This window comes from Archocentrus centrarchus, chromosome 3, assembly GCF_007364275.1.
Source record: "Archocentrus centrarchus isolate MPI-CPG fArcCen1 chromosome 3, fArcCen1, whole genome shotgun sequence".
Classification (NCBI taxonomy): Eukaryota; Metazoa; Chordata; class Actinopteri; order Cichliformes; family Cichlidae; genus Archocentrus; species Archocentrus centrarchus.
Window position 1 is genome coordinate 14,469,867 of NC_044348.1, and position 13,850 is coordinate 14,483,716.

The following is a 13,850-nucleotide window of genomic DNA, read 5'->3' on the forward strand; positions in this document are numbered from 1 at the left end:
CATTACAGTTTGAATTGCGGCTGTGGTGCATTGGTGTTGCTCTGACCTGCAAATCACAGGAAAAAAACACAGAGTGACGAATCCATTCTTTTCTCTTCCACACCATATCCTTTTTTCTTTTTTTTTCTTTTTTTACCCCTTCTTCTTGTCGCTCTACTTCTGCTTGTCTCTTTGCTGTGTAACCCCTGTCTATCTCTCACCCCTCTTTCTCCAGCCTCCTTCTATTTCGCTTTCCCATGTAACACGTCAGTTTGCTTCCTCTCTGCTTTAGCGTGTCTGACTCTTTGCTCTAACCAAATCTGGTCTGTTTTGTTTCTAAGCTTTTATCCTATCTTCCCTTTTCTTTGAGTTAATGCTTACTGTGTGTTATGCTGTGTGTGTCTGGTGATGTCTCACACTCATTTGTTCATTCTGTTAATCCTCTGAGTTTCAATAAAAACAAATCATATCCTTCATTCTTTCTCCAATTTATCTTATCTCTTGGATCATCTTTCCCTTCTTCTAATCTCACTTCTGCTGTTCCCTTTGTATTTAACATCTCACCTGCTCACTCGCAACACTATTTCTGTCTGTCTGACTCTTGCGCTCACTGTTCTGTGTTTTTCTCTCTGTATTGTCTTCCTCATAGAGATAAGTGCATGTTAGTCTCATTTGTCAGTATGCATAGACTGTATTCACATGTTTGTATTTTTCCTGTATACAAACTTGTTACGTAATAAAAAGCTGGGAGCATTTTTTTCAGCAGCATTGTTAGAACAAAATTGATTTCTAAAAATAGCTTCCTGCATGGAAGCTATTTTAGTGTGTGAAGTGACAGGAGGTGTTTGATGAAGTTTCACATTAATGTATGTTTATTTTGGAGTTGTTTTTTTAATGATTATACTCAAGCATGGTAAGAAATTGATAGTGCATTCTGCTCAATTCCAGATTATTTATATAATGCCAAATCAGAACAACAGTTGCCTCAAGGTGGTATGTACAGCAAGGTAAAGACCCTATAGTATTTGGGAGAAAACCATCCCCTATGAGCACGCATTTTACAGTGGTGGGAAGGAAGAAACTTCCATCAGAACCAGACTCAAGGAGGAACAGCCATCTGTCACAACCAGACACTTTGTTGGGTACACCTGTTCAGCTGCTAATTAATGCAAATATCTGCTCAGCCAATCACAACTCAGCACATTTAGGCATGTAGGCATGGTCAAAATGACTTGCTGAAGTTTAAACCGAGCATCAGAATAGGAAAGAAAGGAGATTTAAGTGACTTTGAATGTGGTTTGGTTGTTGAGTTACAGTTAGGCAGATGGGCTGGTCTGAGTATTTCAGAAACTCCTGATCTACAGGGATTTTCCCACACAACCATCTCTAGGGTTTACAGAGAATGGTCTGAAAAAGAGAAAATGTCCATTGAGCGGCAGTTCTCTGGGTGAAAATTCTTTGTTGATGCCAGAGGTCAAAGGAGAATGGCTAGACTGCTTCAAGCTGCTAGGAAGAAATTAACTCAAATAACCACTTGTTGTAACCAAGGTCTGCAGAAGAGCATCTTTGAATGTACAGAATGTACAACTTTGAAGCAGGTGGGCTACAGCAGCAGAAGACCACACCAGGTGCCACTCCTGTCAGCTAGGCTGCTAATGGAGGTGGTATGATGGCGTGGTGGAGCAAGAGATAAACATCATTGATGAGCAGCCGACTAATTTGCGCAATGCTATCGTGTCAATATGAACCAAAATCTCAGAACAAGGACAGAAGCACAACTAACGAAGCCTAAGACAAGCAGATTTCAAAGTAAAACAGGAAGTGACAGAACAGCCAACATCATAAAAAATGAAGGGCCAATCACGTATCAACCCCCAGAGTATGTGGACACATACTTGTGGCCAGCTTAATGCAGATGAGCACAGAATCTGAGCTATGTATGTAAAAATGTTTGTGCTTGTGTCTGTTTTAACAGAACTCCAGGTAACAAACCAGGCAGCAGCCCCAGAGGTCAAACTCCAGATGAGACTGGACGCCGCCACGGCCAGGGCCACGAAGGCAACTCTTCTGTGTCTGACTTGGCCAACTCAGTCACCAATGACATGCTTATGGTAACATACACGGCTCTTTCAAAACTCATATCCATAGTCTGTTTTCTGCCTTAATGATTTCAACTATGTTGAGAGAGGAATGCTTTTTTTTTTGCAAAGCTTTCTAAATCATAATAAATAAGATGGCAGAGAGACTTCACTTCATCTTTCATAATCTAATGGGAGCTACATGCAAATCTGGAGATAAGAAAGTGGAAGCTGAGCCAAGGGAGTAGACGAAATAATATATAAAATTTTTTTAACTATTCACCTGTTTGTGATTAATCACTGTTAAAAACACAGTTATGAAAGTTTCAGTGAATACATCTAGCAGTACTGTTTATGTTTACTATGCCTGTGTTGCCCAGTTTCTAACTTATAGCAGCTAATCCTGTTCTTTGAGGCGATTTGCAGCTTGACAGTTTATCTTAACTTTGAAAACAGCAGCTGACAGTTGAGCTAAAATGGCCCACTTTCATTGACTGTGCTAAATTAAATGTCAGAGATAAACGACAATCCCAGTTTTTTGGGTTTTTTTTGTTATTTACAACGTGGGTCCTATTTTTGTATTTTGACAATCATTCCTATGAGTAATAATAACACCTGTCAAAGTCATTTTGAGGTTCTGAACAAACAAAAAAAATGCATACAAAAAAGTAGAGTGAGAGTGTGGTGTCTGATTCAGCCAAACCAAAAAGAAAATATATCTTAGAGGTTAGAAATTATTTCAGAAAACTTCACTTTTTTTCCACCAAATAACCTTTTTGTTTGCTTGACTTGCTTACTTGCTCGCTAGATCGCAGTGGTTGCTTTGATAAGTGCAACAATTTTCTTTGATATTTCACTGTATGAGAAGTAATTGCCAAAGCTTCAAAAATAAGATCAAAGTTGCGATACAGATTCATTTATTATGGGCTGTGTGTCACTTACTCTATATAATGCAGTCTTTTGGTTCAAAGACAGAAGCCTACACTCTTCAATTCAACTGAGGAAAGCTGCTTGAGATGTCTTTCATCGCTCTAAAAAGTGCTTTCTCCTTCCCCCTCAGCTCACCCACCTGTAGAGCATAACGGTTACTTGCAGCTATACAGTAACTCAGCTAACTGAAACATACAGTAATCATCACCATGAAGTGAGACACTGGGAGGGGCGGCAACGGCCTTATTCAGAGAGGTTTGGCAATTAGCTGTGAGAGAACATGCAGTGCTGCTGTGGGTGCTGTGAGAATATGGCAGATCGGTATGAGCACTGTGTAATTATGTGGGTTTCATGGGGTGTCTGAGGAATTCACAGTGGTGGTGCTTAATGATAATACTCATTCTGGGCACTTTTGCCAAAGCCGTCTATATATTACACAACCCTCCTTTCGCGCTGAAAATACCCATCCTGCACTTTTGAGCCACTTGTGCTACTGTATAAAAAGCCATAGTAGTATATGCAGACTGCATTGAGAGAAAGGACAGAGTGAAATGGCATTAAACGTCAGAGTATATATGCATCCAACCCTCGCAAGCATCTCAGGCGATGGGGATTTGGGGGAGATTGTATGGGGGTCCTGTCAGCATCAGGTTTTTATCAGGATGTACTCTGACACTGCTTTCATTTTGTGTGGTGCTCACAAAGCCATGGAAAGTTTTCAGAGATTTATATGTTTGTTTAAAGGATAAGGCAGGTGATATTCTACCATTTTTTTTTTGTCATTGTCAAGAAATGTAATGAAACCATCTGAAGCATCCATGGGTGAGTCCATCTTTAGGAACTGGGTCCAAATGCATTTCATTATTTACAGTTACAAGGAAAATGAAAAGTTTGTGATGTTTTGACATTCATTAGTCACATTTATAGACAAGCACTATCTGACAAAAGAAATAAAAAATGTTCTGTACTTCTTGTGTTCTTATTGAACACTTGATTAATCACTCGCAGTCCAGGGTGGAAAAAGTGCTAATGACTTCTGTGGTTCAGGAGATTGGAGTGGGAGCGTGGGTTGTAGAGGTGAATTCTGGTTGCTTTTTTTTTGTGTGTGAACCATTCCTCGATCGCAACTTTCACTCACGCGACATTAGAGGAAGAATTATAGAGATGCACAAAGATGGCTAGAAAAGAGTTTAAAAATGCTTTTTTTATGGGTGTTCATCAAGCAACAATAAGACAATTTGATTCCAAATGGAAGTATATGGACTGGCTGGCCTGCAAAGATCACACAAATAACACAATATCAAGTCCTGAAAGAAGAGAAAAACAATCCAAGTCAGACAGCAAAAGTGGGACACCTGCACAGATCTCTACAGTTTCCTCAACCTGTCTGTATTTGTCCACTGTGAGAAAAATACTGCATGAGAATGATGTTAGTGGGAGGATAAAATGAAGGCAAGGGTGTCTTGCAAGTTTGCAAAAGACACCTTGAATGTTCCTGAACTCTTGCGTGGACAGATGTGACAAAAGTTTTACTTTTTAAGAGAAATGCACAATGCTATGTATGGAGGAGGTGAAAAAGCACTGCACCCCACCAGCAATGCCTCAGCAGTGCAGCATGGTGGAAGGAGTAGTATTGTTTGGGTATGCTTTGTTCCCTCAGGGCCTGGCTGCTTTCTAATTCGTGAGGAAACAGTGGATTTAGGATTGTCTGAAGAAGTTTTCCTCTGGAATGTCAGGGCAAAAGTTGAAGCTTTTACTGATGGAATAAAACACTGACACAGAGCACACAAGTAAATTAAAAAGTGGCTCACAAAAAAGAACAAAATTCAAGCTTTGAAATGACCAAGGCAGAATCCTGACCTTAACCCAATTGTGATGCTGTGGCATGACCTGAGGAGTCAACTCAAGTCATCACAGAAATACTGATGAACTCAAACAGTTTTGTAGTGAGGTGCGGTCCTGAGTTTCCCCTTATCATTGTGCTGGTCACATAAGCAGCTGAGGGAAACATCTGATGGATGTTGTTGCTGGTAAAAGAGGTTCTAGCGTACACTGAGTGATTATTCATTATGTATAATTAGAACATAAAAAACCACAACTGTTAGTGTGTTCTTAGAGCAATTTTACTTGTATATACTGGGGTTTAGATGAAGATCTGACCCTATTTTTGTAAGCATTGCTGAAATCCTTATTTATTTTATTCCCTAAGAGTCTATAGACTTTTTCTTCCAACCGTGTATTTAACTAAATGACTTCCAAAAACAGATGTGCACTGCAGTTTTTACCAAATGTTACTCAAACAAGAGTAAATGATACATTTGTGTGTGTGTGTGTGTGTGTGTGTGTGTATTTGTGTATAGATATATGCTCTTGCATACTTTATTTAGCTTAATTTATAACGCACTTTTAGGGCATCATTGTTGTCTTTCTGTCTACCTACCTACCTACCTATCTACCTATCTATCTATCTATCTATCTATCTATCTATCTATCTATCTATCTATCTATCTATCTATCTATCTATCTATCTATCTATCTATCTATCTATCTATCTATCTATCTATCTATTTATTTTCAGTTGTGACTATGAGGAAGGAACATGGCTTTTACCCTTTTAAGTTATTTCTTAATAACAGAATAGATGCAGATATAGATATCAGCAGATTTATGCTTTGCACAAACGTGGCCACGTTTCCTTCTCCAGGAGAATTTTCCTCTGCAGCATGTGGATCGTTTTGGTTTTAGAAAAAGAAATTAGGAAGGCAAATTTAAAAACTGGATAAGAAGAGGGAAAAACAGAAAGTGCAGAAAATTGGGAATAGCAATTTAGGCAAGCTGTTGGCTGGAGGACTGCATAATGAAAAGTGATCATATTCAGCATAGAGAATGAGGCTGGGCAGCACCATCAGGAATGTGTTGGAAAATACGGAATTAGATATTATGTTTCTGCTCCTTGAATAATGCCTCCAGCTCGTCCCCCATCAGATAGTAGTTTTTAAACGGGATTCTCTCCCTCCCTCCAGGCCATGTCACCATCAGTCAGAGGATCTGTCTGTCAATAGATAATCTGGTTTTCCACACAGCCATGCACCATCTCTGCCCTTTTCTTACAGGGGACACTAGCCATGTGACATAACATCATGCGAGTTTGCCACTTACAAGCTGTGGTATTTATGGAGAAGTTCAGAATTAGTGCCCCCCGTGGAGTGGAGTCCGAGTCACTTATTTCACATTCGCTCCTCTTTAAGTGTTCAGACTGTGTGAACATGCTGTGAATATTACAGAGCTTGACTCTCGATTCAGATAATAGCAGTGCAGCGCCCGTGGTACTACATTTTTATACCTTTCTAGTACCAGTTCATTTGATATACCTTCAAACTAATGAAGTCTAATGCAGCAGTCCTATATTCAAAATCACCACCTTATTAGCCCTTCAGTACTCTCTGTTATAGGAACTTATATAATTTTATGTACTTACATCTGAGTAGTATAGTTAGATTTCAGACACTTCATCATCATCATCGTCATCACTGACAGCAGCGTTGTTGCATGATGATGATTGATCTGTAATAAATAGATTTTTAACCTTAGCTGAGTTCTATGAAATCCTGCACTGTGATGCCAGAGTTACCCTGCGAGCCTTTCATTTTGCCAGTGTGTTGGGGATTGAACCACCTAAACAATATCACCCCAAATGACGTATGTACAACACACTGCACTACGGGTGGGAATTGTTTGCAGAAAGCTGTGTATCTATTATGGCCACTTTACCTTTGTTTCATTGTTGGAGAGATGCAAAGATTTCACACTCACAATTTGGACACACCATAACTGCATGTTAACTTACAAACGGTTAATATTCTCCCCACATCATTCAGCTGTGTCATACAATCCAACAGCGCAAAACACTGCAATCATTCATAAACTGGAATATTTTCACTCCTGGTTTATGTAAATAAAACAATAATTGTTGTCTTAACACCAAATGTATCTCGAGTGAAACAAAATTCAGTTTATATTGATTTCAATGTGTTGCCTTTTACATTTATTTAACCAGGAAATTAAATTTTTGAGATTAATAATCTCTTTTGCAAGATTGTCCTGGAACAGATAGACAAGGTTAACTCAGCATGCTATTTTAATTGTACGGGAAATCAGTGCTCCTCGATAAAACCAGCACAAGCATGAGGGGAAGATCCCCGCCCAGGTTTGGACCCAATACTAAGTACTGAGCCACCATGCTCATGTTAGCACTGAGCAAACTGAACTGAACCAGTAATACAATGCTGTGAAAAAGTGTTTTACATATTTGCCACACTTATATGTTTCAGGTCATCAAACAAAATTTAATATTAGACAAAGATAAACTGAATAAATGTAAAATGCAGTTTATAAGTGATTGATTTCATTTATTAATGGAAAACAGTTATCCAAACCTATCTAGTCCTATGTGAAAAAGTAATTGCCCCCTAAATCTAATAACTGGTTGTGCCACCCTTGGCAGCAAGAACTGCAATCAGGCTTTCGTATAACTGGCAATGAGTCTCTCACATCACTGTGAAGGAATTTTGGCTCACTCTTCTTTGCAGAATTGTTTGAATTCAGCCACATTGGAGGGTCTTCAAGTATGAACGGCCTGTTTAAGGTTGTGCCAAAGCATCTCAATTGAATTTAAGTCCAGACTTTGACGAGGCCACGCTAAACCCTTCAGTTTGTTTTTTTGAGCCATTCAGAGGTGGACTTGCTGCCTTGTTTCAGATCATTGTCATGTTGCATAATCCAAACGAGCTTGAGCTTCAGGCCAAGAACGGATGGTCGGATGTTCTCCTTCAGGATTTTCTGGTAGAGAGCAGAATTCATGGTTACAATTACAGCAAGTCATCCAGATCACAAACCTTCCAAAAAGTTCAACTTTTGTCCACAGAATATTTTCCCAAAAGTCTTAGGAATCATCAAGATGGAGTTTTTTTGGGGGGTTTTTTTTTGGTAAATGTGAGATGAGCCTTTGAGTTCTTTTTAGTCAGCAGTGGTTTTTACCTTGAAACTCTCCTTGGATACCATTTGTGCCCAGTCTCTTTCTTATTGTTGAATCATGAACTCTGACCTTAACACGAGGCAAGTGAGGCCTGCAGTTCTTTAGATGTTGTTCTGGGTTCTTCTGTGATCTCCTGGATGAGTTGTCGATGCGCTCTTGGGGTAATTTTGGTTGGCCAGCCACTCCTGGGATATTTACCTAGGTTATCTTTGTCTAATAATAAAATGTGTTTGATGATCTGAAACATTGAAGTGTGACAAATATGCAAAAAATGAAAAAAGAAAGAAAGAAATCAGGAAGGGGGCAAATACTTTGTCATAGCACTGCAAATCCTCTCATAAGCTAAGAGAATTGAATAAAAAATAATGTAATATTTATTTCCTGTCAGTTGTCACCAGGTTCAGAGGAAGAAGAACATGAGGGTCCAGTGTGTGAAAAGCTGGGTCGTATTCAGTTCAGTGTTGGATACAGCTTTCAAGACTCCACCCTCACTGTGAAAATTCTCAAAGGCCAAGATTTGCCAGCTAAGGACTTTTCAGGCACCTCTGATCCATTTGTCAAACTTTACCTGCTGCCAGACAAGAAGCACAAATTGGAGACAAAAGTGAAGAGGAAGAATCTAAACCCCCACTGGAACGAGACCTTCCTGTTTGAAGGTGTGATCAGGAAGCCTTTCCTTAAATGCACTCACAGCACATGAAGGCACTTTTGTGTTTTTCTGTGTGGATCATTGCAATATATTAAGATTATCTTGTATGAATCCCTTTCTCAGGGTTCCCCTATGAGAAGGTGGTTCAGAGGACCCTTTACCTGCAGGTTCTTGACTACGACCGCTTCAGCAGGAATGACCCCATAGGAGAAGTGTCCATCCCACTCAACAAGCTGGACCTAGCCAACATGCAGACTTTTTGGAAGGAGCTGAAACCATGTAGCGATGGCAGTGTGAGTAAGAAGGAAAGTGGGAGAGTAGAGGAAAAGAAGATAGACAGAAAGGGAGGGGGCGGGATGAAGAGAAGATGGGACAGAATGTAACGGGTGATGTCATTCCTGGCTGCCATGATGCTCCCATGGGAGATATAGCAGCATGCTGGAGGGAGAAAGGATAGAAGGGAATATGAAGAGGCTGACAGGTAGATGAAGAAAACACAGGCAGGCAGAGGAAGTAACCAAAATATAAGCAACAGCAATGGAAGGGAGAGCAACACAAAAGAGGCAATTAAAAATATACAATTTATTGTTGTTGTTGTTTTTGTATATGATTTCTCCAGGGAAGTCGAGGGGATCTGTTGGTGTCTCTGTGCTACAACCCCACAGCCAATACCATCACTGTGAGCATCATCAAAGCCCGCAACCTCAAAGCCATGGACATTGGAGGCACTTCTGGTATAGATGCTCCTTCATCTTCCTTTCACTGATACCTTATTATTGTGGATTAAAACAGAAAATGAGAAAATAATGTATTTTTTTTTGTTTTTTTGTTTAATTTTTGTTCTCATTAAATCCCTAATTCTGGTAGTTGGGAATGGTACCATATATTGCTACAAACTGGCACATTTCCCTCTCCTCAGACCCCTATGTAAAAGTGTGGCTGATGCACAAGGACAAGCGTGTGGAGAAGAAGAAGACGGTGGTAATGAAGCGCTGTCTGAACCCTGTTTTCAACGAGTCCTTCCCCTTTGATGTGCCTGCCCACGTGTTGAGGGAGACCACCATAATTATCACCGTCATGGACAAGGACAGACTCAGTCGCAATGATGTCATTGGAAAGGTATCTCCTTCCCTCTTCTTCGCCTGTCCTCTTTCTTCTTTTTCTTCTTCTTCTTCCTCCTCTTTTTTTTTTTATTCCACTGTGTTTTTCTGACTGTCTGTCAGACCATCAGCAGATGATCACTGAGCCAGTCTCTACTGACCCCTGCTGGAACATGCAGTTCAGTCACTTGTGCTGTAAATTAATTCATATGCAGCAAATGAGGAACAGCTAAATTTACGAGATGAATAAATAGTTTCTTAATCACTTCCAATACTTTCCAAAAGCATTTTTAAAGTGTTTCCTGCTTCTAATTATTGGGAACCTTTTTTACCAAGTACTGTTACTTGTTTCCTTGCTTTCCAGAAGAATTTCTAATAAAGAACAGCTCTATTTTAATTTATGTATTATTATTTTACTGTGCAGAAGTCTTAAGCCAGTCTTTATGTTTTGCTTCAAGGGAGTCAGACTTTCTTCTAATTTTTCAAAGTGTCTTGAGCAGTAGCTCTTCAAAGTTTTTGGGGGGGCATTAGCTGCTTTTTTCACTCATTTTCAGCCCGGTCCTTAATGCATCATTCATACACAAAAAGGGCAACTAACTCAACAATGAACCAGTGTTGTGTCTACACATAACAGACAACTTAGCAAAGAAACACATTTAAATAGTATCTTTAGGCACTTTGTTACTGGCAGCTTGTTGCAAAAACACATGATTTGTTCTTACTTCTTTAGTTGAATCTTAAAAAATGCCAAAGATAGCACATTTTGACTGGCATAAAATAGCATTTATTAGCTGAAACCTTGGGATATCTCCGCATAATGTGCAGTGTGTCCTTCAAAGATTGAAGAAAGTGGACAAGTGGAGAACAAAAGAAGATGTGGCAGGCCTAAAAATGATCTACAACAGTATCTGAAAGTCATTGGGGGGGGGGCAAAGACCTGACACCGGACCTGAGAGATGCATCTAACCCTTCAATTCATCCATTTACTGTTTACTGAAGCCTCATCAGAAGCCTCATCTTAGTGGAGGGATGGCTGTGAAGAAGCCACTCTTAAGGAAGGGAAACAAGGAGATTGCATTTCAGCCAGTGGTGTTAGGGGTGTTGTCAAAATATATGGAAATATGTACTTTGATTTGTCATGTAATATCATCTGGAAAGCTTTTGATTGGCAACAACTTAATTTTTCAGCATGACAATGATCCCAAACACACTGCCAAAGCAGTAAAAGCATACCTGGATACAAAAATACACAGTAGAATATTGACAGTCGTGGACTGACCTCCCCAGAGCCCGGACCTCAACATTATTGAAGCAGTATCTCATCTCGACAGAGAAGGGAACAAAAGGCAGCCAACATCCAAAGAAGAGCTTTGCATGTCCTTCAAGAAACCTGGAGAACTATTGCTGAAGGCTACTTAAAGAAATTACAAAAAAGCTTGCTTAGAGAGTCTCTGTTGAAAAATAAAGGTGGTCATAACAAATATTGGCTTTCAAGCTCGTTAGAATTGATAGAAATATATAAGGCAAACTTTCTTGTGCCTTACACACTGTAGTTTCATGTATGTTTCAATGAATCACTGTACATATTTCTAATTTTCCTAGCAAAATATAAAGAATTGAGGGTTGGCTCAAGAGTTTTGCACAGTACCGTGTTTATTCATCTGTATTGCTGCCTGTAGACAAAGTGACATTGGGTGCTCTGACTGAAAGAGTCTTAGTTATGCTAGCTCAACAGTTAATATGAGTGAATTCACTGGACATGCAATTTAACAGTTTCTGCTTCAATTGTAATTATTACCAAATTAAATTGTTCTTTTCTTGAAACTTGTGGGATTTGTCAGGAATTTACAGCCCCATAAACCAAAGTCTTGTCTTATATAGTCCTTATCAAATTTATCCCATAACTGATTCATATATCAATACTTAAATATAACCAAAGTAACTCTGTTTTTTGTGCAGAGTGAATGATGTTTGTTTGTTAAAGCAAATACCAACTCCAGGTATAATTCTATAAATAGATACAGCACATGTATGGGGAGACTAAATGAAAATACACCAAAGCATAAATCAAATCCTTGTTTCGTTGGGCACTTGAAAAAAATCTATAAACTATGCACAGCAGTGGTGAACTTTTTCTTTATCTACCTTCATACACATTTACAGTATTTACAGGTACTATATTATTCCCATCCGAACCATATATATTATTTGCTTTCATGCTGCAATTGCCTATTATTAGAATAGCCTTGTATGAAATGAGAATGAAAAAGTGAACATTATTTCATGTGCAAACCTGGAGTTTCTTGCTACATTAGAATCACTTGCAGAAGAGTTTGCATTTGATCCTATTAGTAACAGCATTAGCCTTTCTCAGAGTTTTCCAGTGGGTGAAATCTCTTGCTCTAATGGCTTTTTTCTGCTCTGGCTTTGAGTTAAATTCCAATTAGAGCAGCAGGCTTAGTGGTGAAAGGGCTACACTAAAGACTCACAGTGAAGTTTTTTTTGTTTAGTTTTTTTACTTAACACCCTGATGTTTTGGGGGGAGCGTTCTTTACAAATAACATCAATCTCTGTGTGACAGTATAGGAGTTACAGTGACTCTCTCTTTCTCACAGATTTATCTTTCATGGAAGAGTGGCCCAGCAGAGGTAAAACACTGGAAAGACATGATAGGGCATCCTCGCACTGCCGTGGCCCAGTGGCATGCTCTTAAGGCCTGAGGGACCCAGCAGCTGACCTGCCTATATTCTTTTCCCCTCAAGAATTCTCCCACTCAGCCCCTGCCCTCAGCACATGTCCCCTACTATCTAAATGCACTGTTGGGCTTCAGACCATCTATCATCTCTTTGTTCTCAGGCCTCTTTGATATTCCTTGCCCTCAGTTCTCATGACACCTTCCTTAAACTTCACCCCTGTCAAGATCTGATTCCCACCTGACCCCCCCGCTCATCCGTTTGTCTGAAGTTTAAAATGTCTTTGATGTCATACACTCTCCTTGTTCCATCTTTCACGTTAAGTCATAGTTTTTTTTTGAAGATCTCCTTCAGTCTTTCTTCCACCATATTTCCCAATGTTTTACGTCAGAACAGTACCTCTTACTACCCATAATTACAAACTACCAACCAAAAATGGATCAAACAGGCATTCCAACCATCCCCTGTGACAGCAAGATGGGCTGTGTTCAGACACGCACATGAGTGTGAATGGTACTGACCTGCGCAATCCATTTACCACCTACTTTTGGTATTGCAATGAGGAGTCTCCCACTCTGCTCTCTGTTGTTTTGGGGTTTTTTTGTTTTATTTATTTGTTTTTGTTTTGTTTAAATCCTCCTCTGTTTTTGTCTCTCTTCCTCCATTCCCTTAAAATGCCTAAAAAAAAAAATCAGGAAAAGCGGCACAGGCAATGGGCTGTATTTAAAATGGACCAGAACTGGACTCTGTCACTCAACTCATGTTTGATCTTTTTCACTTTTCACTCCTCCTCTGATACCACTGTAATAATTCTCCCTTGGCTGGAAACCTTTGTCGTCTGTGCGTGCTGTGGGTGATGTGCTGTAACCCCAAATGAAGATCTTCAAGAAAAAAAGGAAAAAAAAAAAAAGGATACGAACGTGAACATTGAACACTGGTCTAAAAGGAGCAAGTGTCAAAATACTTTCCTATTTTCTTTAACTCCCAATGGACAGAAAAAAAGAGTAAAGTGATGAATGTTGTGTTTTATTCTTTTTTGTTTGTTTAAAAAAAAAAAAAAACTTAGAGAATCAACCTGTTCTTCCAGAAAATAAGCAAAAAGCAGCTTCCATGAGTGGAAGTATGGGAATAATGTGTGTGTGTGTGTGTGCGTGTGTGTGTGCGTGTGTGCGTGCATGTGTGTGTGTGTGGGAGGGAGGGAGGGAATATTTTAGATTTGCAGGGCTGAATTAAAGAAAACCAAACTGCCCTTGATATTGATTTTTTTTTTTTTTTTGTGGTTGTGAGATTAGCTGAAGATGCGGGTGGTCACTAAAGTTAAAGGGTCAGTCTGCTTAAAACACAGACCTACATACACAACTTTCTAACAAACCCTTTAGTGGTATC

General features: G+C 39.4%; 1 protein-coding gene across 1 annotated transcript in view; it reads left to right on the plus strand.

Annotated features, from left to right (window-relative positions):
- LOC115778204 (uncharacterized) overlaps window positions 1-13,308 on the plus strand; it is a 105,771-nt gene extending 92,463 nt beyond the window's left edge. Inside the window, 6 exon segments of the mRNA XM_075074359.1 lie at window positions 1,955-2,090; window positions 8,411-8,678; window positions 8,795-8,964; window positions 9,291-9,405; window positions 9,591-9,790; window positions 12,387-13,308. Of these exon segments, the coding sequence (XP_074930460.1) occupies window positions 1,955-2,090; window positions 8,411-8,678; window positions 8,795-8,964; window positions 9,291-9,405; window positions 9,591-9,790; window positions 12,387-12,491 (994 nt within the window). The 3' untranslated portion in view covers window positions 12,492-13,308.
- Window positions 13,309-13,850: the final 542 nt, after the last annotated feature.